Source organism: Cardiocondyla obscurior, linkage group LG06 (assembly GCF_019399895.1).
Source record: "Cardiocondyla obscurior isolate alpha-2009 linkage group LG06, Cobs3.1, whole genome shotgun sequence".
Classification (NCBI taxonomy): domain Eukaryota; kingdom Metazoa; phylum Arthropoda; class Insecta; order Hymenoptera; family Formicidae; genus Cardiocondyla; species Cardiocondyla obscurior.
Window position 1 is genome coordinate 8,755,658 of NC_091869.1, and position 26,508 is coordinate 8,782,165.

A 26,508-nucleotide genomic window follows, 5' to 3' on the forward strand; every position below is an offset into this window, starting at 1 on the left:
CCATCTCTTTCGTAGCATGCTTCACCCAAGACTCCCGTAAGTCACCGATCCCCGCCAATCGATTAAGCGTCACTCGACAGCGAGCTTTCAGCCTTCCACCAACCCGTCGCGACAATCCCAAAGGCTCCCGAAAGAATTTAAATTAGTCCCAGTACGTATCAAACTAGCTAAAATTAATTGATTTATGGATCCTGGACAACGTCTGGCGGTCTACTACGAAGGCATTCATATCGTTGATTCCGTTAATTTGGCTTTCAAGATAGAAATCGATAATAATTGTTAAAATATTATAAATAACTGCAAATCTTTTTTTCTTTCATTTAATTCAACGTTTATGAAGTTTTACGTTTCTATTCTATTATTTTGTAAGAGCAATAAATTTTTTTTTAACGTATTACGGTAATTAATTTAATGTTGCACAAAAATCTGTTCAGTGGATAATAGCGTAATTAAAAACTCCGCAATGTTGTTTATTGCAACAAAAAAAAAAATATATATGTATTCACATCAAATAGAACCGCTTACTCTGTCTTGACATTGAATATTTTTAAGACATACATGACAGCTTATCATTATGTATAATCATTGTGTAATGATTAATCGTTTTCGCAATGATCAGAAATGCTCGTTACGTATATACACCAGATTTACATCACGTAATTATTTAAGCAAATGCCAAAAGAAATTTTTTCGACGATTGCAAATACTTTTATTCGGCATATCAAATCTAATCTTTCTTTATTCTTTTACTTTTTATTTCTTTTTAAATGACAAAAGAAATCTTTGAATTTTTTTTAATCACCGAAAAGCGATGCCTCGTCGAGAGATTAAACACGCATGTACATAATCTTTTAAAGTGCCGCATCGCGGCCCTAATCTCTACATGGAATTCTGTTTAACAAACTGATCGCGATAAGACATATATTTTCATATCTCACTTTGCACGAAGAGTTGTAAAAAGATTAGGAACGCCATCTAGTAAATTATCAATTATAATCCCGCGGCTACCACTTGAGCACCGTAATCGCTGGCGTTTTATACGATCTTATTCGAGATCAAGATCCGAGGCTACCAGCATGCGGTACAATATTCTGCCTCTTACTTTCGAGCAGAGCTCCACGTTAACGGCGCGTTACCGAAATAATCTGCCACGCATTAAATAAAGCGAAATTTTATTCAAATGCCTTTACCGTATGACTTTTAACAAAAAAAAAAAAAAAATATAATTAAAAAAATTATTGAACAGAACTGAAATTATTTTATTCGAGACAAGACATCGACCGTTGCATTCGTTGAGAAAATATCGACAAGAGATAATTCCGGCAAGAGAGATCTTCTGGTTTATTCCAATCATATCATGATAATACTAGAGAGTTATCCCATCTCCGAAGACTATTTTTTTATTTTTTTTTTTATTAAATTGATGACAAGTTAATAAATCTGGCATAAATTGATAAAAATTTATATGAATGCATAAATTAAAACATTATTTCAGCTCTATTAATTTTATCTTCATCTCCGATTTAATTTCCATTTTTATTGCAACAATCTATCAAGCTATTTTATTGCGCGCCTTGAGAATGTCAAGCAAGAATGATCACCGCTCTCTTGTCTGAAAATTTTTGCCGCGGCGAACAAACATGTAACAGGCGTTATAAAGTAGCGCAATACGCTCCAAGTTGCTTCTGCAATATATATCTAGTAAATCGTGAGATGGAAACAAACGTTCGCGCACTTATAGTCCCGTGGGAGAGAGAGCAGCGTGTCTGTTGCTCGAGGAACTTCGTCGAAAGAATCCAACTAATACTTTCAGCACCGTAATTATAGCCGACACGATTCATACAGCGGTTTCGACGTCCCGGGAGAAAGTTTGCCCCGGTGCGGTGAGGCGCGGATAAGAAGCAGCCCTTGAACAAACGAGACGACTCGCAACCTCCGTGAGGTCAAAGAGCACGTCTACTTTCTCGACGAGAAGAGATTGTATAGAGTAAAAAGAAGTAAACCAGCAATAGTTCTGCGCCGATCTTTCTTTCAGTTTCTCTGAGAGACAAGTCGAGTATCTACGTGGAAACTCTCTTTCAACAATCAGAAAGTCATCAAAAGTCTGTTTGGGCGTGAAACAAGCGCGGAAAAGTCGACGGGAAAAATAAAAGAATTAATTCGCGCAGTCGTCGATTTTAAAAAATAGAAGATAATAAAAAAAAAGAAAAAAAAAGGGAAAGCAATTACAGACGATTCTAAAATTTTCCAACGATAATGAAAACTTGCTGGTAAACTTATAATGGAAATTCTTCTAAACACAGAAAGACAAGCAAGCGGACAGTTTGCGAAACTCCCTTTATGCATAATCTCCTGCTTGAATTTGTATCTCTATCTTGGCTCTCGCGTGGCTAATTTCGGAAATCCCAAAGCAGTTCACACATAATGTCAGCTTCCGAATTAGACGCGAGGCTGGACTTTGTATCAAGCTAGTACGATGCTCTTGATTAAATATGGGACGATGCGCCAATCTCATGGGAGGAAGCTACAGATCTTTCAAACGAGACAGACAAAGAGAAAGAGAGAGATAGAGATAGAGACAGAGACAGAGAGAGAGAGCAAGGTAGAGGTGAGAGGGTGAGAAGGTTGAACGGAAGGTCGACAGTGCGAAACCTCTGGTTTATTTCGAATCGATCGCCAAGCGTGCTCGAGGATACTCGGGCTAATTCGGCTCGCATCGGCGATTCAAAACTGTTCGATTTGCAAAGTAACCACATCGTCCACATCGTGCAATAAACACCGCGAAGCCTCCTTCTTTTTCCCCTACTTTCACTCTCCCTTTCTGGAAAATCGACCCTTCCGCGTACATTTACGATCGGAGATATGCGAAAGTGGCGGTAAGGTACTTCTGTCAAGAAATTCGAGCCCCCTTGATCAATAGCCCTCTCCGCACGCCAAGGTACCGTTCTTATAAATTATAGATTATTGCACGACATGCTGTTACGTATCACAAAATGCGTATTATGAATTCTTAAAATTTATGTATTCTAATTTTCTCTCTCTCTCCCCTGGAATTTTCTTTATAACTTTTTTATCCTTAAAATGCATTTTTCAGAAGAATAGCAAATTCTTCTTTATAAAGTTCTTCCTCCTTATCATTAAAAATTCTACTTCATCTCGGCAATTATGCTAAGAAAACGCTTACGGATGACAAGTACCCATACCGCCCGCTAGAAAATAAAGGAGATAAAGCATTTTTAACAATCTCCATCCCGGGAATAAGGTTCATTATGCGAAGTAAAAGACTGTCCGGACAGGTCCATCACGGGACCAAAATAGTTAGAACCGACTCCGTTTTCCATTCTTGCGGAACTTGAGGGAAAAATAAAAGGAGGCCGTGCCGCGGTGGAAATGTCCCACGAGAGTCTAATCAAAATGAGTAACATTTAATTCCCGTCGGCCTTTCGTACAAATCTCAGATATTGTCGCGCTCAAACGAATTCCGAGAAAGATTTACATCGGCGTACAGAATTCTTCGGTATTGAGTGCAAACTGTCAAGGTGCACGGCGAAGAGAGTTTTATTGCCCTCAATTTTATTGAAACGAACTTTTCATCGACTCCACTTTATATCGTTAAATTTGACGGTATACAATTACATTATTCAACGTTCGATTCATTAAATTCCAAAAGTGCGCAGCATTAACACAGGAAAAATCTATATTCCATAGACATCGGACAAAAGACGTTGCAAAATAATTGTTCTAGCATTAATGTTAATATCGGTGGAACAAAAGAATGAAAAGTCCTTTCAGTACGTTAAAGCAAATCAATGCGTTTCCATTTGAATTTCCAATTAAATAAGCATAAAATAATTCTTAACATTTATCGGGCATCGATTTTTATTTTCTGATCGATTCGCCCGGCGCTCGATAATGTTTCCCACCCGAATAAATGCGCGAGTCAGCATCTCGAGTCCATATCTGCTGGTTGTATTTCGTAACAACGACGCATCTCTCGATTGCTACCAAAATTGCTGGAACTGACGCCGATCGCCGAAAAGATCTGGTTCGCGATAGCGATGCGAAATCGAAAAATCGTAAAAGTAGAGGAATCATGAATTACGAATACGAGCGGATATCCGCCAAATTCGAGCTTACGAGTTGACCCGTCTAAGAATATGATGCCCTTTACCCAAAACGAGGGGATATAAAAACATTCCGGCTGCCCGTGTAAAGAACAGAAAGAAGAGTACGCGCATAAAATATTTCACCGCATTCGCCCAAGCGTAATAGGCGAAGAAAATTGCGCCGGGCGCGCCAACGATATTTATCCGGGACATTGATAGTCTTGGTGTTAATTCTAGACGTAGCGCCAAACACGAGATATCGAAAAGACTAGCGGAATAATCCCGGGATGCAATGTCACGGATAATACTCTACATATATAAGGATCATCCCACCCCGCCGTATAATAAATACAATAGCGTTTGTCCGGCGCGGACGTTTCGCGAATTACTCGCGCGTGTGCAGTTGATAAGCGCGGCTTAAAAAATATTTTATTTACGGACGATGCGCTCCTTTCCACGAGTTTCTTTTTTTTTTTTTCTACCGCCCATTGCAAAGTATTCACCGTGCAACATCCATAATCCAAAATCGATGCACCGCTGTTTCAATGCGAGTTTAACGCCCCGTGACCGTGGTGTTACGACGACATCGGACAGCGTAATCCTCGTGATTTCGAATTTAGAGGGATCGTCAATTTGGTACGCCGTCGTTCGTATATATCCGGGGATCGAGACGGTCTGCCTTTGATTTTCCATTTCTTTGGAACACGTAACCTTGTTACGCCCAGTAAAGATAAGAGAAAAGAATAAAAAAGAAGAAGAAGAAGAAAAAGGAGGAAACGATGAGGAAAAGAAAAAAGAAGAGAGAAAAACGATTGCAGCAATCTTATCGACGCGGGGAACGAACGAGTCCATTCAAGGGTAGCGAGAGAATTCGCGCTTTTCTCTCGGCGGTGGGGTTGTTGGTCCGACAGGTAGTCCCGGTGGTCCATCCGTGTCCTTCGGCGCGCTGGTGGCGCGACCCCGAGTGTATCGAATCGAGGATCTTCGCAGATTTTCGGAGAGCTTCGTTCACCCACGAACAGGCTCCCGCGGGTTCTCCCGGGCTCTCAGCACCGCCGTTCAGTATACTGCGTGGCAGCCTCAACTGCGGACGGCCTACAGCCTCCACCGACGGCGCATGGACCGCGTCGACGCGGTGCCTGCGTGCATTCGAGAACGCACACGAGAGCACGCACGTTCGACCATCCGCGTGTTTCGGAACGCACGCACAGCATCGGCATCATCAGCGGCGAACGGCACATGGTCCTCCCACGTCCGAGCCAGCATCCCCGGTCGCGTACGAGGCCGTCTACTCGCACGGGGTGAAACGATCAGTAGCGCGAGCATGGTACGAGCGCGGCATGCAGCAGCGCGGTCCACGAATGCGCCCGGGACGTTGTCATGATCGGCCTCGAGGTCTACGCGAGCTACACCGTCGTCAAACGATCGAGAACTACCCTAAGAAACAGCATGACGTTCGGAGGCAGTAGCGGCACCAGAGAAAACCCGACGTCGCGACAGTCGGCACGTGCGACATCCTCTATGAGATTATAGCAGAATGCGTTAACGATATCGGTACACCGCCGATCGTCGAGATCGGGAATTATCGATCGACCGAGAGGGCAAGACGGCGGAGGTCGAACCGCGAGAAACCGAGCCTTCCAAAGTGGGTCGAACCTGCGACACGCTTACTCCCGCCGCGGAGAGGAGAGAGCCATACCATTTCGCCGTGGATGAGATCCGCGGGAGATTTGCGGCGAGCCTAGCATAGATGCGTGCGCGCGGGCGTACTGTACGCGTGCACTCGTAGATGCGTGCCTAAGATGCATAACGCGAACCAACACTACGGTACAGAGACGGCTCCTTGCTCTTTGACAGTTGAAAGCGGGTAATACACGATATTTGTGACGAAAAGTGGACTCGAAACTGCGGAAAAGAGAGAAGGTGCCAGGAAAAGGACCGACGCGAAAGAGAAACGGGGATAGAAACACGGGGAGAGAAATTGTTCGCGAGAGCAAGTTAAAGGAAGAAGAGAGGGGAAGGCAAAGAGAGATAGAGAGAGAGAGAAAGAGAGAGTAATGATCGTGACGACGGTCGTGCGGACAAATGAACACCTCGGCACAGCATTTGGGATATTCCAAGTAAGTAGCAATGCGCAACGCCGAGTTGCATTATGCTGCGGAAACGCTCGCTTTGATATATACGGGTAGTTTTAAGTGCTATTATTTCGGAGAAATGAAATTAGTTTCTCCGCGAGGCAACAAACGGTGCCGCATAAAATAAAGAAAGATAACGCCGCGCGAGAGGCGTGAGGATTCAAAGCTCGACCTCGACGAATCTTTTCAAGCGAATCAAAAATAGAGAGATCGATACGTCTCGTCTATCTAGCATACCAAACATGCCGAGGAAAGTTAGCGCGATAGTTGGGTAGAAGGGAAACTTTCGAGGAAAAATTTTTCGAACGAGATTTTTAACTGAACCGTCACTGCGATTACTCGTGATGCACGTCTCTTTTTTTTTTTTCTTTTTCTCTTCTCTCCTTCTTTAATGTTTTTTTTTCTTCTTCTTTTTTTTGCGCTATCGCTTCACGCTCGGGAAATTTTATCGCTGGTCATTTTTCAAGCCTGAACCGATGGGGGATCATGGAAGTTGGTAATGGATGCATGCGTACCGCCTAAGCCAGCGTATTTGGTGCGAAATCCAACACGCGGTTGGCATCAAATCGACCGATCGTGCGGCATCGCGTATACATCGCGGCTCGTGCTTAACGATAGCTTTCACGTTAAAACTCCCGGAAAAAGTTCAATCAACCGTGATAAAAAAAAAAAGAAGGCGTAAAATTTCAGACCAGTACATATTGCCAACGATACCTATCTATATTACTAACGCGCGAATCTGATTTAATAAATTTAATACATTTAAATAGCGCGTATCAATTGTTCCGTGTAATTAAAAAAAAAAAAAAAAACAGTTTTCCCATTTCACTTTGAAATTGCATTTGGCGACGACATTGGCAGTGCTGTCGATATACTTGAAAAGTATGACCTCGAGATTCGCCCGACCCATTTTTCACAATTTTCCAAAGTGTCCACTTCGGTTGTATAAAAAATACAGAGCGCGTTCATATTTAAGTCTTCAATTTTAATGGCACATTAGCGAGGCATGTTCAACCGTCGTTTTTTTTTTTTCTTTCTTTTTTCCCTTCCCTCCCTTAATAACTCCGGTAAAATCGCGTAATATACCTTGGTTTTTCATTTTTATCCGCCCGCCCGTTTGAATATCCCTATTTAAGCTGAATCAGAGTTCCGACATCGCATTCTTCTATCCCCGTCCGTTAATTAAAGCCAGATGGAACCATCCCTGGAAAGGTCGGGGCCGATCAATCTTCACAGATCATACCGCCGCGCGCAATACCGCGAGATGGATTACATCCGTCTCAAAATTTGTAGAACTTCTTGGAGCCGGGTCGTATACCACGTCGATGTATAACATTAGCATTTATATGGGCGCGCCAGCGAGATTCCTCGCGCGCGAGTGCCTCGGAAGCGAAATCCGTACGGGGCGAGATCCGGCGGAAGAGAGAGGTGTCGCGAACAGAAGCGAAGCGGGCAACAAGACGAGGGGGTAAATGTAGCGGAGGCAAATTCCACATAGCTCGGGACGAGTCAACATATTTTTCAGCGTCATTCCGGAATCAACGTCGGCGTCGCCGTGGCGACGCGAGGCGTATCGGGACTTTAAAGCGCGGAGGAAAGCGATACCGGCATTTTTCAAGGCACGTACCAGAAGGCTGCATGAAAATTTGATTCTGTCCGGTATATCATCGACTTATTGTCGCGGACGTAAAGCAACAAATTCCCCGTGCGGATATCCGCCGCGGAAATTTTTCTACATCAAGTTTCCGCGAACGGAGAGAGCGTAGCGAGGCTGTAATTTCGCCAAAGATACATCGTCCACGTCCGGGAGGAAAGCGATATACAACATTTATATTAGCATTTATATAAGGGTAAAGTAACTACGCTCCGCGATCCTCTACGTGCTCGGAACAAAAAAAAAAGAAAGAATAAAAAAGAAAAGAAAAAAAAAAAAGAACGAGAGAAAAGTTCACGCCGCGCGATAAGTGCTCCGCCTCCCACGGCTTTGCGCGATTCGTGCTCAAAAGCTTCCCGAACTCGGAAAATTAAACAGAAACCGGGATCACGGTTACATGTCCTTAACGTTCAAGATGTCTGAAGTTGGACGTATTTTACACAAGACGCCGGAGCTCACGGTGCGAAATTAGGAATACTTATTCAAATAACGGCGAAACAATAACTCCATGGATTCCGAAGTTGGTCGCGGAGTAGAAACAAAGGTTAGCCCGTGAATAGGTCGTGGTGGAGTGAAAAGAGACGACAGCGAATGCGAGAACGAGCGAGCTATTTAGGGAGGGCTGGAAACGCGGATTACAAGTAGCGGGGCGTACAATTAAGTGGCTGGCGGACCGTAACTAAAGTTTCTCTTGAAAAGAGATTATCGACTAATTATCAGTTTCCAAAAAGCGTTCCTGAAATTACAGCTACATCCGATTAACCCTCAAGTTATACCCCGATAGTAAGGTCGGGATGGGTGCGCCAGTTCGGCGCACAGCGAACAAGAGAATAGAGGCGCCGAGGGCGCGAGCAAACGCGCGCGTGTGTTTTAGGCGCGATAAGTTACACTCTGTACGGTGCATTATATTAACGTGTGCACACAGACGCGGTTAGCTCCGTTTCACCCGCCCTCGCGTGTAAAGTGGTGACGAGATCCAGACACGAGTTGTAGAAAGGGAGGAAGCGGCGAGGGGGGGAGAGGGGGAGGGGGTTTTACCGGGCCGCGAGGCGTACAGGGTTACTTTATTGCCCGCGTCAAAGGCAATCTGCCCCTTCGTACCCTCTTCCTACGCTCAACCCCGTTTTCCTAACACGGTACTTTGACGATCGCGAACACGTCGCGCGGGCGTTTGCAGAGTGTATAGCGCCACAAATGCATTTTCGCGGTTGCGCCTCGATAGCGAAATTGCCGGCACGCTCGTAAAGCGCCGGTTTCCGCGAGACGTTTTCCGGTCGTGGCTCTTTTCTCCCCCCCCATCTGATTAGACAACAGCCGGAAAGCGATGCCGCGGCATTCATAAAAAGCTCATAAGGAAATAAGAGTTTCGCCACCGGGCGGGGGGAGAGGGAGGGAGAGGGAAGGGTGAGCTCGTAGAATTTCTAGCGCATATTTCATCTCCAGAAAGCATATTTTATCGGAGACGACCGTAAGTTATTCGAAAGTTCGTCCGGCAAGTTTTATCCTTCGAGAATAAATCGCAAAAGACAAATCCGCATTCCCTGTACCCCCCCCCTTTTCCTGCCACTCTCCTCATCTCTACCTCTCTTTTTTGGTCGCATGACCTGGAGCGTGTAAACGAAGTTCTCGACAATTATAAAAGTTACAAAAGGATGCAGTGCGCAGAGAAAGGAAGAAAAGAAATAAGAAAAAGAAAAAGAAACGCTATCGCGCGGTCAATAAACTTCTAAAACTAAAAAAGCAATCTGTGCTTTGCTTCATTCTATATAAATATAAGTGCGAGAAAGAACGGGACTCCATTTCCGTAATCAATTAAAAACGTCGGTGAGACGTTCTCGAGATGATATCAACGCCTTCTCCTACGGCCTCCTCTCCTGAATTCTCGGTTCCTTCTACCTCGAGATCTACTACCGTGCTCGAATTATCGGCTCGGCGAACTTGTTCCTTTTCTTTCCTATTTCCTCCCGACAGAATTATCGAGGCGAGCAAACGAGGGAGAGAGCGAGAAAGCGAGGGAAATAGAGAGACGGCGAAAAGGAGAAGAACTCACCGAAACAAACCGCTATCGCACATTTACTCTCTCCGTCTCTCTGTCTTTGCCGCCCGTTTAATTTACTTCATCGACTTCCGGCCGGCGGCGGTGCAGCCGATCTCCCCAGCCGACTATCAGTCCTCTAAATCAAATAACATAATTTCGCTAAGGCTACCATCGGCAAGAGGACCGATCCCTTTTCCCCGAGCCTGGCGAAATCCCACGGCCAAAATTTATGAGGGCTCCGTGGCCACGACGTTCGCCGTTCGCGTTTACACGCGCCTTACACGTGTGTAGGCAACACACCCACACGGGCGCGCCTACGTAAAATAAAGTAACACCCCCTGGCACACTGGCTAAGATGGCTGTACCGCGACCTGCGACTTGTAGCTGCGATAAATTTTCCCCGCGGCTTTAACGGCGGTGCGCGCCGCCACAGAATGGTATTTTCCAATCCTTTATACGAGTAACAGAAAAGTGACGGAAAAGAAGCAACGATAATTTAACAACGACGAAACGGTAGACGACGAGCGAGAAGGGACTTACGGCCGGTAAGACGCGGACGTAACAAAATAGTATGGGAAAACTTGGCTCATTTATTTACAGGTTCTATTACAAAGGTAACAAAAGCCTTTTGAAGCGAGGCCAGTAATTCATAATTAAATTACGTAATGAATCGCCGACCCACTCCGGGTACAAAATAATATCTTTAATCTTCTATAAACAATGAAAAATTTAATATCGAAAACGGTATAAATCTGCGTTCGTTTAGCGGGAAATAATTTTGATGAATTTTATGAGGCGACCGTTATTAATATTTTAACTTAATTTCTTCGGTTATCAATATTATTATTATTATTATACGTTATGATTTGCAGCCAGGTGAAAAAATTCATATATTTTCTGTCAAAAATAAACGCAATATGGACTTTTGGAAAATGCCCGTGTCAAGCGAAAGCGAAGTTGTAACAGATTTGTAATTAAATTTCGAAATAGATTGCGTTCCACCGAGGTAGAATGACATTTTCAATCTTTCATAAAGAAGGGACAACCCGAAATGTGAAAATGACAACAATTTTATGACCAAATGATTTTAATTCGACAATGACGATATTGATACGTTAATTATTTCTCGAAAACGCAGCTATTATTGTTGTATACATTCGTCATTTCAAACAAAAAATATTTCGTTTATAAAAAAATAGATCGCTCTTATTATTCAACACATCAGTTTTTTTTTTTCAGGGGAGGGAAACGAAAAAATACACGAAAACGAACGCGAATAAACACACAAACTACCGGATTCATAATTAAATTTTTTTAATTGAGTAGCGAGCATCCAAATGACGATAAAAGGACAATTAAAACCTAGCGAGAGGAAACAAGGTCTAAAAATAACAACCCAATGTAATCGTGTTCAATGAACGAAATTTTAATTTAACGACAAAGACGAAACTGAGGAAGAAAATGTATTTTTCTGCAATCGTCATTAATTAAACCGTCGTTAATTACGGTGGAAAAAGAAAAAAAAAGAAAAAATTTTAATTTTACATGAATTCTACATGAACGTCGTATAATATACGGCGCTTTACAAAAGAATCCCAAAAGTGAGTGCGAAAGCGAGGTTTTTAACAGGCTTGTAATGAAAAGCCGAAGTGGATTATAGTCCACTCTTCTGGCATAGCACATTTCCAATCTTTTTATAAGCTCTAGGAAGTTTAAAATTCAGACGGGCACAACCGCGCGCGTTGCTCGACAAAGGCAGAAATTTTATTTCAACGCGAGAATCACTTTTTTTTTTTCCCCATCGGTATCGGTCTTATAAATCTATAAATTTAACTGTCATGAAAGGGTACAAATCGCGACTAATAAAAAGGGATTCTTCCGCCCGTGCAATATGCTCGGGCTTTTGAAAAAAAATCCGCCGAAGGGAAGGCGAATTTGTAACAGCCTCGTAATTAAATTACGAAATGGATTGCCGACCATCCCCTCAGCCGGTGGCGTTACGAGCGTTTTGTGTTCCGCTCATCTCCCCGTACGAGCTTTTACATTCACGTTACACGGGATTCGCGAATATCCGCAGGGCATGAACGCGAGAAGATCCGCATTATATTTTCGATAACCGCGCGAGTGTCGCCGGCCGGTGCTACCGTTTATCTAATTTTTAAGATTATTAGAACGAACCATCCGCACGCATCGCGTGCGCTGTTTTCCTTAATGTCCCGATTCGTAATTACAAACTGCGAAAAATAAAAATTCTTGCGACTTACCGAACTGCATGAACCTCAGCGGAGTCGTGGAGTTCTGCCGGTGACTGTAACATAAAATTCAAACAATATTAATGTAGACGTGCTGAAAATTATTAATGTTTAAACAAAAAAGAAAAGAAATAACGCGTATGTATTCCCGAGTGGAAATCGAGTGCGAGTACGTGCGTTTGTTGACATCTGGTCCGCAGATAACGCGTTCCGAGTTCGCAAAGTGGAGGACGTGCGGGCGGCGGACGGCGAGAACCGGCTTGCCCGACGATTTCGGCAGTCGAGCGAGCTTTGCGTAAGGTCGGAACAACAACAGTAAACAAGTACGCGGAGAAAAAAAGTGTATATTTTTAGATACATGGTCCGCGCTGAACAGTGACAAGACGATCCGATGCTAGACAGATTTTGTTTCTTTTTTTTTTAGAATGACAACTTTATTTCTTGTACCAAGCTAATCACGAATTGTGAAATATATTTAATCTGCGCGATCTAATCATTAGCTGCAAAATCAGATTAGCTAGATAAATTTCCACTCGGGTTTGATTCTTTAATAAAAATAAATAAAAATAAAGTTAATAAAATGACCAATTAAAAAAAAAGAATTCTTTCTCACCTACAAGTTGCTCCGCCGATGTATGATACCCGTCCTGGGCCTGCTCCTCCTCTCAGCTGGGACGTGACGAGCCATCCTTCCGCGCACTGGATATTCGCGAACGCGCCCGGATTAATCTATTAATCGCGAAAATTATTAAACACTGTCGCGCGTTACTTTCCGGTACTCGCGTAAAAAAACGATCGTGAAAAAAGCGCCCGATAACTATCGGCACCCCCGAAGCGACCGACGAACCGACTGCGGTTCGTATAATCACATATCGGCGTGCGGCACTTTAATTTATCACTAAACATATCTGTAACAGAAAAAATACAAAAAATTATACTATAAATATAAAATCTGATTAAATAAAATAATTAAAAAAAAAATCAACGATTTGATAGCTGACACATTAATGCAATATAGGAAACGTGTTAGAAGGTGAGACAAGAAGCAACGGTTAAAGTCGATTCTATTTAGAAATCGCGAGCTTGGTTGCGCGCCTGATTTCGAGCGAGCTAGCTAGGGATCGTTTCCTCTGTTTTGTGCTGCAAAACTAATGCCAGCCCGGCACCGCGTATCAGCCAAGTGCCGTAATAAAGGGAATTTGCGGGTGCGCCGGGCATTAACGATAGAGAGACGACCCCGGCGCGAAATCGCGTAGTCGCCGGCAGCCGCGGTCGCCTGACGCCATGGCCGTTTCCACGGCTGTTTCGCGGCGGTCCACAGAATCTGCGACCGAGGCGGCAATAATTTCGTAAGTTAAGGTTCCCGGGGATCGAGGTTTGGGATCGTGCCGGGCACGACAACTTCGGCCGATGTCGTCGAGGCCAGGCGAGGAGGACACTTTCGGCGGTAAACTTCGCTCGTATATTACGCGAACTCCGCGGTAATTGATTTTGCACAATCGCGTTAAACTGAAAGTGGGTTTCAGGCACCACCGCCGTGCGATATCCTCCCGGCAACCGTAGATGGCTGCAACGTTGCGCCCATTACCACTCGTCCCTTTTTCACCAAATCCAGACGATACCAACTTTTTCCAATAATTATCGTCGTTTCGCCTCGCGCAAACTGCACCGCTATATCGCGGCGTTGACAACGTCATAAGCGTCGCGTTACAATGATAGGTACTACGAGCACGGGCATCGTGCAAGTAACTATGGCCGGAGTAATGGCAAACCTGTGCACTCTGTAAATTACTTTTGGCCGTAACAGATATCTGCGCCGTCGACGTCCGGCTTTTTGTTTAATTTACAGCGGCCCAAGTTCATAATTGCGAGCATTAATCTTTCATCGCCGATATCGCCGCTTTTTGCAGGCCGCCCCCGACCTAACAAAGGGCACAAAACGGACGCAAGTTTTGCCCCCGATCGACGTCGCTCTTTATTCTTTATTCCCGGTACGAGATAGCGCGAGCAGTGATCGATAATTACCGTCATTAGCGATACGATGACACTTGGCCCGTTATTTCCATGAAAATATCTGTACCAAGTTGAAAGGCTACACTCGAAATACTCGTCGACGGTAAATTAACATGTGCAAGTGGCGTCTATCTTTATTCAATATATTTGATTAGCTATGAAATATAATTTATTGCATTGTTCTTTCAGAGTCATCGCGGTAAAGAAATTGATTAAAAATTTTATTACGGACTCCGATAAGAGTCACACGTTTATTCAACGTATAACTTTGACAAGATTATTTCAAACGCGTTTTTATCAAAGCGTATAAAAATATTTAAAATTTTCCATTTTGCACTACATCGCTTTCTTTGTTCTCTAGTTCTCAAAAAGAACTGTTTATTTTACGGTAAGTTTCCCTCGGATAAAAGAGGTCCCGATCGATCGAAGCAAGGAGCACTTTAGCATTTTGATTCTTCCGCCTTTTGTGCGGTCCCGTTCAAAAGAGACAGCGTTGAAAGTCGATAAAAAAATTGAAAACAATAAAAATGAGCAAAAAAAAAAGAAAAAAAAAGAAAAAAAAAAGAACAGACAAATAATCTCCCCCACATATATTTCAATTCGCAAACTGGCTCGCATGACTTCAATCGACCGAAGGCGAAGAGGGTATTCTTCCCAAAGGGATACTTTTCCTCCAAGTGTAAAGAACGGAAGTTAATTTCGATTTACACACACTAACGGACTTGAAAAGTTCATTATGTTCAGTTTATAGTACAGCAAAGTTTTGTGGATCTTTCTGAAAGCCGTGATCGTAGGTTTTAATTTTTTTTTTTTTTCTTTCTTTTTTTTTCTTTTTTATTTAGCCACTTGCAAACGTCAGGTTCATGTGCAACGGAAAAAAATACTTCAACTAAAAGCACCGCGGTATAAGCTAATGTATCATTTTGCTGACATTTTATTTTAACAAAAGATACTTTTGCCGAAACGCGAATGTCGGTTAAGCAAACAAATTAGCCCGTGGCGATGCGCGCGAAATTTTTTCCCAAATAAATCGACTGCATTTCCGGCATTTTAGACCCGAATTGCTGTTCACACACAATTTACAGCGCTCCATTTCCTAGCTCGCGAGCCGTGATCGCATCGTGCAATCAGCACGCGCGTTCCGTGCGCTCCGCTTTCGAATTCTTGAACGATTGTTTAGGATGGATTCGCAAAAGAACGAGTCGGTCCGGCGTTCTTGGAATGCACGAAGGCAATTCGCGTAATGAAGGAATACAAAAAGATCCCGGGACGTTTCGCCTAACGATACAACGGTTTCCCTTCATCAGGGACCGATACTCGCGGCCGTATCGGAAAGGCGGCTGAGAAAGGCGTGGTGGATAAAAAAAAAAAAAAAAATTCTTATTGCCGCGAGATTCCATTGAATTCCTGGCCGCCGTCCGTAACAATATAGTCGGAAAATTCGATATAACGAAAAATCAGGTATGACAAATTTAATTTTAAGGTTCGACGGAGAGTTCACGTTGTAAAGTGATTTCGCCGTAGTTATTCGAGCGGTTACTTGGAAAAGCGGGGGTTCTTTCGAAACTATCGCGGGGCTTCGGCGAGAATCGAAGGGACGGCAGCGAGAGAGGCAGAGGACCGAGGTGGCGTAAGGAGAGAACGGGAGAAGCGGAGCTTTATCATCGACCCGTTCCGGACGTTCTCGTCCCCCGTCATCCCTCGTGCCACCACCGTCGAGCACTTACGGAGATGAGTGGCCGTGTAAGAAACACGATAAAACCGTGGGAGGCGACGTACAAATTTCTCCACCGTGCGAATTACGGGATTCGGAAGGAAGGAAGGATACGTTCCGTCACGTTTCACCCACGCCGTTCCCTCGTACGTGTACACGCCGGGCGTACCGGGCGCACACGTGCAAATCAGCCCAGGGTAACCTGCGCTGGTCGTGAGCGTCCATATTTAATAAAGCAACGCGTCCTCACCCGCCAACCGCATACCTTCCCATCCGCGAGTAATGCCTTTTTCCACCCAGTACGAAACGTTTCCAACGTTCCCTGCGCGACCTCACACTTTCGGCTTTTACTTTAAAACCTTCGCCGTCCGCGCTTCATCCGTCCATCCCCCTTGCCTTCGCTTTCGCACGTTTTCAGACCGGATTAAAAGAGAATCGCGGTTACCCGTACGTCCCGCGATCATTTGCGGGATCTTCTAAATCCAACATTTTCCAGGAAAGGTTCTCGTTAGGTTAATTGCCGGGCTCTTAACGTTCGTTAAGTTTTTATAAGAGCCAATCGCCAATTAGCAAAGAAGTTCCGGGAGGAATTGTTTTCAACTAATCTCGCGCTTTACGCGTTCCCGCGGAAGTGGCGAAAATTATTAATATTGCAACCATCGATCTCTCTTCGCCGCGGCGAATTTTCAATCGCGACTAATGAACGAATCAATGCGCCGTATCACGAAATAATGTAATTACGAAATGAACGTTCGAAGGTACGAGAAAGAAAGAGTAACGTTGATTTTTAAAGAGAAATTTTACCGTACGGAAGGGAAAAAATTTTCAGCTGCGCAAAGAGCAAAAAATAAAAAAAAAAAAAAGAATTTGTTTCCCCTTCATAAGAGGCAATTCGTATATTTTGCACGGTAAGCATATTTCTCCCGCATACGTATCTCTCGTGGTCGGAAATATATTATGTTTATCGTACCACTGTACCGCAGCGCTCGCCGGTCTAAGTCCCTTTCCCGCACTTTAACCCTCGTTTCGCCCTCGTCCCGTACGCCCACCGTCGCACGGTACAGCCTAGGATTACCGCGAAACTCGGTGAAACGTCTCGAACTCTCATCGAATAAATAACGGGAGAGAAATCTGGCCGACTCACGACCCGGAGCCTAGCGCACTCTCGAAAAGACACGCCGGTCGCTTCGCGGAGAGATGGAAAAGCCCGCGCCGGTAGTCCGTCGCGCGGATAAACAATGGGTGGCTGAATCGCTTCGACGAATTCGCGGTGCGGCGCCGCCGGTGCGAAATTCATCGCGAGAGCACGCAAACATACTTTGTGACTTACCCTTTTGTTTTCCTGTCAGCCGTCCGCGTCGCGGGCGCATCAGAAGTCCCACTCGACGTCGAGGATAGCCGCCGTCAGGCCGCCTAAAACAAACGTCAGGGCAGATATAAAATAAAAGTTCGAAAAGCAAATTTTATACGGCGAACGCGTACGTGTAATAAAGTCGCGCTATCTGCCGCCGAAGGCATGTGGACGTATAAAATGTGTCAAGGACTGCGCCGGGCGTCAAAACGTATGGAAATTCACTCGATTTTGTGACGCTTTCGGATTAAAGAGGACCTGTCAGGTACCTCGTCGGCGTTATTTCCGCGGAAAACGCACCAACACCCAAGGCAATATTATCATAACATGTTAAAAGGGCGCAAAACTCAACGCTAGATTACTATCGATCTGTTTTTCTTCAATTTGCGTTGTGTTTGCGCGACGTACCGTTTAATCTATTCATTCGCTGAGCCTATCGTCCGAAGCTGCAACAGGAATTCGGAGGCGCCGTGAGTCACCAATTATTCCAATTCATTGCGAATGTTTAGAAAACATGTACCGAAAATGCGCGCCTATTACTCAATGTTAATAGAGAAAACGCGGATATAACTTGAGCCGGATCTAATAATCAGAAAATTTTACCCAAGCGGCTTTGCTTGTCGCGCTTAAATCGGCGAATAATTTAAATACCGTTCTTGCGCGCATATATATTATCGATGCGGTAATTACGTTTTAGCTCGCTTCCGTCCTTTCGTGTTTCTTGCACGCGAAACTTATCCACGTTACATTTATTCGGCGATAATTAAAACCGCCCCATTCGTTTATCGCATATTACACTAAAAATATTTGTTTTACGTAAAAAAAAAAGAAGAAAAAAAAATGTATCCCATCAAAATTAATTCAATAGATATTAAATACATTTCAGTGAAATTATTTTTAACCGTGTTCTGTACATTTCTCTAAAATGGGAAGCTTCATGTAAATCTAATTTGTGCCTGACAAAAATTTAACGTGGAAATTATTAAAAATTATAATTCTTGACGCACGTAACGCATTATTAAATTTACCTACAAATTGCTTTTTAAATATAAATTGTTGTTACAAAAATTGTAAATTAACTTTATTCGGACCTCTCCATCATTTATTTGCGGAATATGATTTTCAGCCATTTCTAAAAAAAAAAAAAAAAAAAAACGCTCCGCGAAAATTGTCTCTTGGAAAATAGTTCCCCTTTAAGCTAATCGGAGTTCGAGGACGCGAGAGCCGCTATGATTGATGCGGAATTAAATTGGCATTTGTTTTTACCGAAAAAAAAAAAAAGTATTTGCTGTTGATAGCTTTTGCGTGGGATGAGATGAAACGTCATTTCGTCAATTGATCTATTTTAATTGGTTTCATTGGTAATTAAATACACGCGATGATTGTTCGATGAAGATTTTCCTCGACAGCTCCGAAGTCAATGAGCGTAACCATGTAACGGGATTAACGCGATCGCTTTTATTTATTCCCCGCCCGCCGATTTATTTATTCCCCGATAATTTCCCGGATTATAATGCGCGATACGGTAAGTTTTAAAGCCGTTTGGAATTCCGCCGGCGCGGAATTGGATGCTGCGCTTTCTCGAATAGAGAGAGCTTCCTTCGTAATCCGATACGCCAAATGCGTTTATACTCGATCAAAAGCCAGACGCGCATAGCGCATGGTAATATACATAACTGCTCGATCAACGTCCCGTTTACGAGAGCCTAACTGAAATTATTAGCCCGCGATAAGCAGCAATTTAATCAATAGAAACTCTATGGGGAAATTTATTTTCAGGCGGAGCTAATTACTCCTAAACAATATATCGCGTTATATAAAGCGCAAATCACAGCCGTGAAAATATGGCCGTGATATATCAGACTGCACAATACCATTGTACGTCGATATAAGGGGAGGGCAAGGGGAGAAGGTATTCGCATTGTCAGACGTGACCAATAAATGGCAGGGCTTTGTCACCCGGGTGCTGTGTGCCAAGCTCGCGAAAAAGTTTTACGCGCGACAGGTGTTTCGTGACGTGTATTTCCGCGCGAGCCGTTTTACATAAAATGGTTTTCTTATCTTGATGCATGGTTATTTTGCATAAACGGGGAAAACTTATGCAAGGATCCGAGGCGACGTGCGGAAATACATCAGCCTGGGTGAAGTCGGTACACGTTTACACGAAAACTGTTAATTCAAATTACGGCCGTTCAAAGGATTTCGTAAAATCACCCGCGCCCGTCTATTTTGAATAATTAAACTTTGAGATTTGAGCGGCGGAAGATCGAGCAGCGAGTTTCGAAACGCGTCGTTTAAAGCAAACATAAATCTCTCATTATTCCAACGGCATTACTTTCAGCAAACGAGACGGTGGATAATTTATGATTGCTAATTAAAGTGTACCGCTTAAATGAATCAAGTGTGTTGCATATTGCGCGAAATCTACCTTGCGTACACTTTGCACAATTTTCCATCAGGTACTCGAACTAATTAAAACGAAGCAAAGCAGCGTCGAAAAGATAAACTCTAGGGGGCTCGCTCACGGAACGATACACATAAAAACGCCATTTTGCCACAAAGTTATATTCCTTCGTGATGTCGCGAAGTGAAAAAGGAAAAATACAGTGCATTATATACATCGCCGAGCACCAAACTTCACGAATAAGTGGAGCATGGATAAAAGCAAAGTTAGTAAGTGTATAATTAACAACTCCGTTAAGAGAGTTCAAACTCGAGAGTATTCAGAAGTGGAAGTAGCAAGGATATGGGAACATCAGCAGGCCAAGAGAGCGTGAGACATAAGCCCTCTTACAAGAATGAATTTAAATTCAAGCGATAAAACGCGCGATCAAACTCAAAGTGGCAGGCATTGGCAATAATTATACGTATCAATAGGACTTCTCGATTATATATTTCTCGCGAAACGTAATCGTTATCGATCTTATTCTACTAACCTGAAGTCATTACTCTGCTCCTTAATTTCCTTATTCCAAATCATATTCATTCTCACGCGAGGACATTTAAATCGCAGTACACATTAATACAATGTGTACACTGAAAGACAGATATGGCATTGGCTTCGCCGACGGAAGGCAGCGTACGTGACCTTAGCGTGGTGTGCGCTAAAACATACACGAAGCACGCGCGTAGATGTACAGCGAAGGACTGAGGGGGAACGCGCTCTACCACTATCTCACACGTACTCGGCGGCCGGGAGAGAGAATGAGAGGGTAAAGTCACGTACGCCAGCCGCCGTCGTCGCCCCTCGCCGCAGTAAATGCCATATCTGCGTTTCAGTGTACTTAAGATTAGAGTCCCGTTGTCAAAATCTAATTCAACAGTTCCCAGCGAGGATTACGCTGAGCAAAAAAAAAAAAAATAATAATAATAGCTTCGCGAAATTCGCTGATTACGTTAAAATCAAAAAGAGGCCGTCAGGCCCTGATCGCGCAGTCCGGAATTAATTACTTCGATTAGAGAGTGCCCTGTCATCGCGAGGGTATTTCTTGCGGCGGGTTCGGCCCCGAGAGAAAAGCCACGACATGACCTTATCTACCTCGAAAGGTCCCACGTTCGATCCATTGATTCGTCGAGACCCTAATACGACGCACGGAACTGACATCGGCCGATAGGTCACCCGTGTCCTAGAATCAGGCTCTGATCGACATCTCGGTACGTACATCTACCCCCGAGACAGACTATCCAATTGGTAGACGACACATACGCAAATGGCAGGCACCCGCTGTCGACAAGACGACGTTTTAAATCGGCCACATTCGTTTTCGACGTTACGTCCCGCAATTTCTCTCACATATTCTAATCCGAATATTGAATTCACTGTCGAGTTTCCTCGCCGAAGGACGATTTTGATGCGCTTATTCAGAATGCATTTAAGTGAAAAATTGAAGCGCAATGTTAAAAATTGCCACGACTGTAAAAGTATCTTTTTAAAAATATATATTATTTATCAGTATGTTTAAAATAGCATTCTGTATTCTCGCATTTACATCGTACAATTTCCAGCGTTGTTATTCTTTGATTTTTTTTTTTTTCGACATATAAAAATCATATCCAATGCAAGAAAAAAAGAAGATAATTAAGGTGGTCCATTTCACGCCAAATATGCGACGAGAATACGAGCATTCGTGACGGTAGATCTACTTTTCTCCCGAGAGACGCGATGCCGGCGCGGCGTCGCGGTGCGATCGATCAGAATTAAAATTCGCGTCCAGTCGCCCTTCGCCCGGCGACTTATTGCCCTAATGTCTTTCACTCTTCGAGTAATTGGCGTTCTCTAAGGCCTTTTCGAGGTCACTAATGTAAGTAACGCGTGACCCCATTTCTGACGTTCCAGAGATGTGAGGAATGATCACGTGGATGATGGTCGGGCTGCTTCTGGCTGCGGAAACTTGCGGCAGAAACGTCCTCTCCGGAAACGGAAACGGAAACGGAAAGGAGGAGGCGAAGCTACGTGAAGGTCTAAAGGGCGTCAGCGCGGAGGAGGAAGACATCTATCGTGAGTATCGGCCCGCTGGACCGTCGAAAAAATAAACAGAAACGTTCGGCAGAAAATAAACGGCGCAAAAAAAAAAAATTGGAAGAATATGAGAGAAAGAGAGAGAGAAAGAAAAGTCGAACAAAATCCATGATTTACTCAGCTAACTCGAGTTCATCCTAACTCGCCGATCCCGCGATCGAATACCACTAATCTCCGAGCCACCGCTTATCCTTTACACCAACTCTCTTCCTCGCACGCGTACCGAAACCCTTCCTGACAACGACACCCCCATACTTGTATACAACGCGCCTCGGCATCGCGAAAGCTCTTCCTTTATCACTGCGGTAAAACCACCGTAACTTCGCGTTGACGAATTTAGCTCCCGCCGGAGAAGACACATTGTTCCGGGACGCCATTCCAGTAAAGTCATTTTCTTCGAAAGACCTTTTCTGGCAAAGACGGCTGTTTAAACTTTGTGGCTTGGCCTGCTCTTAACTTTTCGACGTCTAGACGGCTAAACTCGTTTAATTCCCGAATGTATGTTCCGTTTGATTTTCTTTCCACCAAATAGAATCTCCGTACAACGGCGCAATTAAGAGTTAACGCTCGCATCTTCACCCGGTCGCTTCGCGATTGTCTCGGTGACGCACTTACTCAGCTCTGGGCTCTTTCTGTTGCAGGTCTAACGTGCTACACTTGCGTCAACGTCAGCGATAACCAGGTATCGACGACTCCATTAAACGTTCCCTTAAGAGTCCCGTAATGACTCTACCGTGCCTGATCTAACCGCAATTTTGTAGAACTCCGTGGATCGTTTCGCTATCGATTTTGGTTTATTCTAAACTCCTCTTATTGCGCTCTGCCTCATTCCTTTTGCGGTAACGGTCTTATCTCCAATTCTCTCTTGTTTTTCGTTCGCTTCTTTGCGGGAATGCGCGGTTTATCGTACCGCCCATTAATTCGCAAATGTTATTTGCAGAATATTGACAAAATTTCAAGAGAACGTTACGTATACATAGCATAAGTTAGTTTTCCATTTATTGAATATTTGTTTTCAGTTAAAAGGAATATTGATATGAATATTACACAACTGAACATATTAAAAAATAATCCCTATTTAAAAAAAGAGATGTGGAGATTTTATTGTTGCCCGCTCGCTACCGCTTTTCCGTTCGTACCGATTGATTCTTTCACTTGACTCTCACGCTGACATAAAAAAAAATATATATTTTTCACTCATCGATTCGACGCGCGGTGGAAGAATTACAGAAACGCGGCTACTGCAAGCGGTACTTTTCCGATTGGATAAATCATTTCTAATTTACGTAATCAACTTAAGGAACTGAGTATAATTGATGCCCGATGTAGAACGAGAAAAATCTGATTTTATCATTGTCAGTCGTATTGTCTTTGCGAGAATTCTTTCTAACTTTTAAATAAAAATTTCATGTACAGTGAATGCTACTTCTATTCCTGCAGATGTGCAACGAATGGGCGATAGATACACCGTGTCCGGTAAACGGCCGTGATTTTTGTCGATCGCTGCACATTCTGGATAGCCGAGGAAACAGTGTCTTGGTAAGTACATCCTATTCTTTTATATCGCTTGTAATTCTATTCCGTTCAAAAAAAAAATAAAATAAAATGCCATGAATTTTGAATATGCCATCGAGTTTATATATACATGAATGTTAAATAATATCTGTAGCTTTAAATATATTGTCTTTTTATGAACAAGTAAAGCTCCCCCGTAATCCTCGACTCAACATATTGTATTCAAAAAAACTGAATATTACAGAAACTATAAAATACATAAAAAATATTTTAAATAAAATTCCATAAAAGAGAGAAGTTAAAAAAATTGTTCCGTAGAGCAGGTTTTAAAAACTAGAAATATTGTAAATTTTATTTCATCACGTAAAAGTGTAATTTTGATACGTAATTTTTTTTTTAATATTTTCTCTAATGTATACTTTGCCATTTATGCTACAAATGAATATTAAAAAGCGTCTGTTGTTGTATCGGAAATAATGTAATTTTTAGAACGAAACAAGACCACAAAAGAAAAAAGGCAATGATAGAAATGCGCACCGACAATAACAAATCGACTTTCGCGATCAAAGTGAATTTTATTACCGCCCAACCGTAATGCACACACGGTCAAATAAAATCAATTAAAGGTTATCGCATGTGGCTAATTGACTTACATTAGGGGGATAATCGATTTTCGGGCTATTAATGAATGAAGTTACGAGAACGGATTCAGGCCTGAACGTCGAGATGGATAGCCCTCTCGAGCTTAAGCGCTTCTCCAGTCCAGTCGATGTACCAGCGAGTGAACTTTGATGGAACTTTTCACGCTCCGACGCTTGACAACGATAATGCGCGATAATCTAATATCGTACATTACCAACGACAAAACTAACTATCTAGTTAATAAGTTATTTTCAACTCTCCAATTAAAAATTAGCATCACGAGAGCGCCAAGCGTAAATAAAAGAACTGCATCGCGCCTATTTTTTTTTTGTTTCTTTTTAACTAGTACGCAAAATATTGTAATATATTTTTTTACAATGTGGATCGAATTTATTATTTCCGATCGCGAAACTGAACGGTCTCGATATCTATAGAATCTTTGACGTCGCGTTTATTCACGCGTCATCTGCGCTTGCTTCCGTTTCAGGTAAGCAAGAGTTGTGCCAGCAGCGAGGAATGCGGACCAGCGTCAGTCGGCTGCATTCCCGTGGACACGCAGCAGGTGCGAAATAGCGAATTTTGTCATGTACCTGGAGGAAGGTTTCTCGAACAATTCAAACAAGGCGAAAAAACGAAAGATATAAAAATAACTCCCCAGAAAAAAAAAAAAAAATAAAACACGAGAGAAATACCGACAGAACCGGGTGAAATAAATTCGGTTATTTCGTTTCAGGTTTGCATAAGCTGCTGCGACCTGAGCTACTGCAATATCGAGTCGCCCACCAATGCCACCAACGCGATCTATTCTCGCAAACGACGCGTCAAGTCGAAATCGAAGCGCAAACGACCCGGCAGAAACGGGGTCGATGCCGCAACGCGACTCTACGGATCCAGCTTGCTCTGGCTTCCCGCCTCGCTCTTCTATGCATATCATTGCTGAGGAAGCAGTAACCCTACTAACCGCACGCGAAGCGGACAGCGCGGAAATCGCAGGCGGCCGCGGTATCGCTGGGCCAAATGGCGTGTCTCGCCGATCTCTTTTGAGCGAACGTTCTTTTCTGTGATTCTTTTTCTCTGTAGTGTCAGTCCGTAGCGTCATTCTGTAGCATTGTCTAACTGATCGACGCCACCGTCTAATTCCGACCAAGCTCTTTGACAAACCTCTGCTAAACTCTGGACAAACTGTTCCGCGTGTTCCAATTTTTCGCACTCGCCAGACTGATCCCGGTGGCGATAATCGTCCAATTATTTCACGAGAAAATACTATTCTTCTACTTTTCGTACTCTCATTTAATGCCTCTGTCGCCGTTATCTTTAGTAGAAATAGTAAATTTTGACACGCGTCGTATACGTCGTTTATACTTGTGCCACAAGCGCGGCAGAGAAACGAGATGTTCGTTTCAGGAATAAAGCGCCCGTAAGGAATTGTTTGGGAGTAGTTCCAGAAGAGATTTAGCGAAACGAGACCTGTAGAAAGAGCAGTCAAATAACTTGGCGCTTTTCCGCGCTGTCCGAAACGTTATTAATCGGGGACTCTCCGAACTAATCGGGGTCCCTCGTGATGGCAAAAGGAATTGTTTTTTCGTCGTAGTATCGGTAGTTGCTATTGCCTCGAAGTAGATAAAACTTAAGTCACAAAGAATACACGAAAACTATGATCGAGAAAGACTCGAAGAAGATCGATAAATCCGAATTCGCTTTCGGCAAAACGACAATCTAGACGCTGCTAAGTAAAGCCAATTACTAAATCACACAAACACGTATTTTATCGCGATGATCTACGTCGTGTTTATCACACTTTCGAAATCGAAAGCTAAATAACCCGCGTAATAAAAAATGATTAATTTAAAGTAATGAAATATAGAGTATGTCAAGATAAAAATTTTAATTAACCTGATTTCTCCCTTGATGTCGAAATATTTGGCATATAGATATTTAATTTAATTCACTGGAACATCGAACAGATAGAATTACTTTGTATCATTGACTGGCGGTTAATAACGTTGAATGTGGAATGTTTGTTTCAATTAAGCGCATAATTGATCAAAGTAACGGCAAAATTTCCCGTGCTGGAACTTTTGAGTAAATTTACTAACAGTGCGGTAAACATGTAGCACTGCAGTTTACAAGTAATGCATCAGAAGCGAATTCGAATTATCGACAGAATTTATTCACACATCTACAAAACTCGCCTACTACAGACTCTTTAACGCTATTATAATTATTAAATAATTACATAAATATATTACGACATAGATAACTATAAATTGTTTCGGCATGTAAGAATACTGTTGGTAATGAAATAAAGAAAATTATACTTGTCCTTTTTCGTCGCGTTCGTAAAAAATATTATTCAACCACCCCCATTCCCCCATGACTTTTCTATTCAGCAAAATAAATTTAAATAAATGCGGCGGACTTTTATTTTGTTCGTTCCGTTAATTTTGATTTATCGGTTTTGTGGCTTTGTAAAGCGGATTAAATTCTGGGTTGCGAAATATCGCAATTTCGTCATACAATACCGACTCCTCCACAAATAATAAAATTAATTGAATAAATTTACTCACCA

At 43.0% G+C, this 26,508-nt stretch overlaps 1 protein-coding gene across 1 annotated transcript; it reads left to right on the forward strand.

Moving 5' to 3' along the window:
- The first annotated feature begins 5,157 nt into the window (after window positions 1-5,157).
- On the forward strand, window positions 5,158-26,266 carry LOC139103067 (uncharacterized). Its single transcript, XM_070657408.1, has 6 exons — window positions 5,158-6,226; window positions 21,600-21,761; window positions 22,424-22,464; window positions 23,223-23,321; window positions 24,427-24,501; window positions 24,673-26,266. The coding sequence occupies exons 2-6, from the start codon at window positions 21,611-21,613 to the stop codon at window positions 24,877-24,879; spliced, it is 573 nt and encodes a 190-aa protein (XP_070513509.1). The 5' UTR covers window positions 5,158-6,226; window positions 21,600-21,610; the 3' UTR covers window positions 24,880-26,266.
- Window positions 26,267-26,508: the final 242 nt, after the last annotated feature.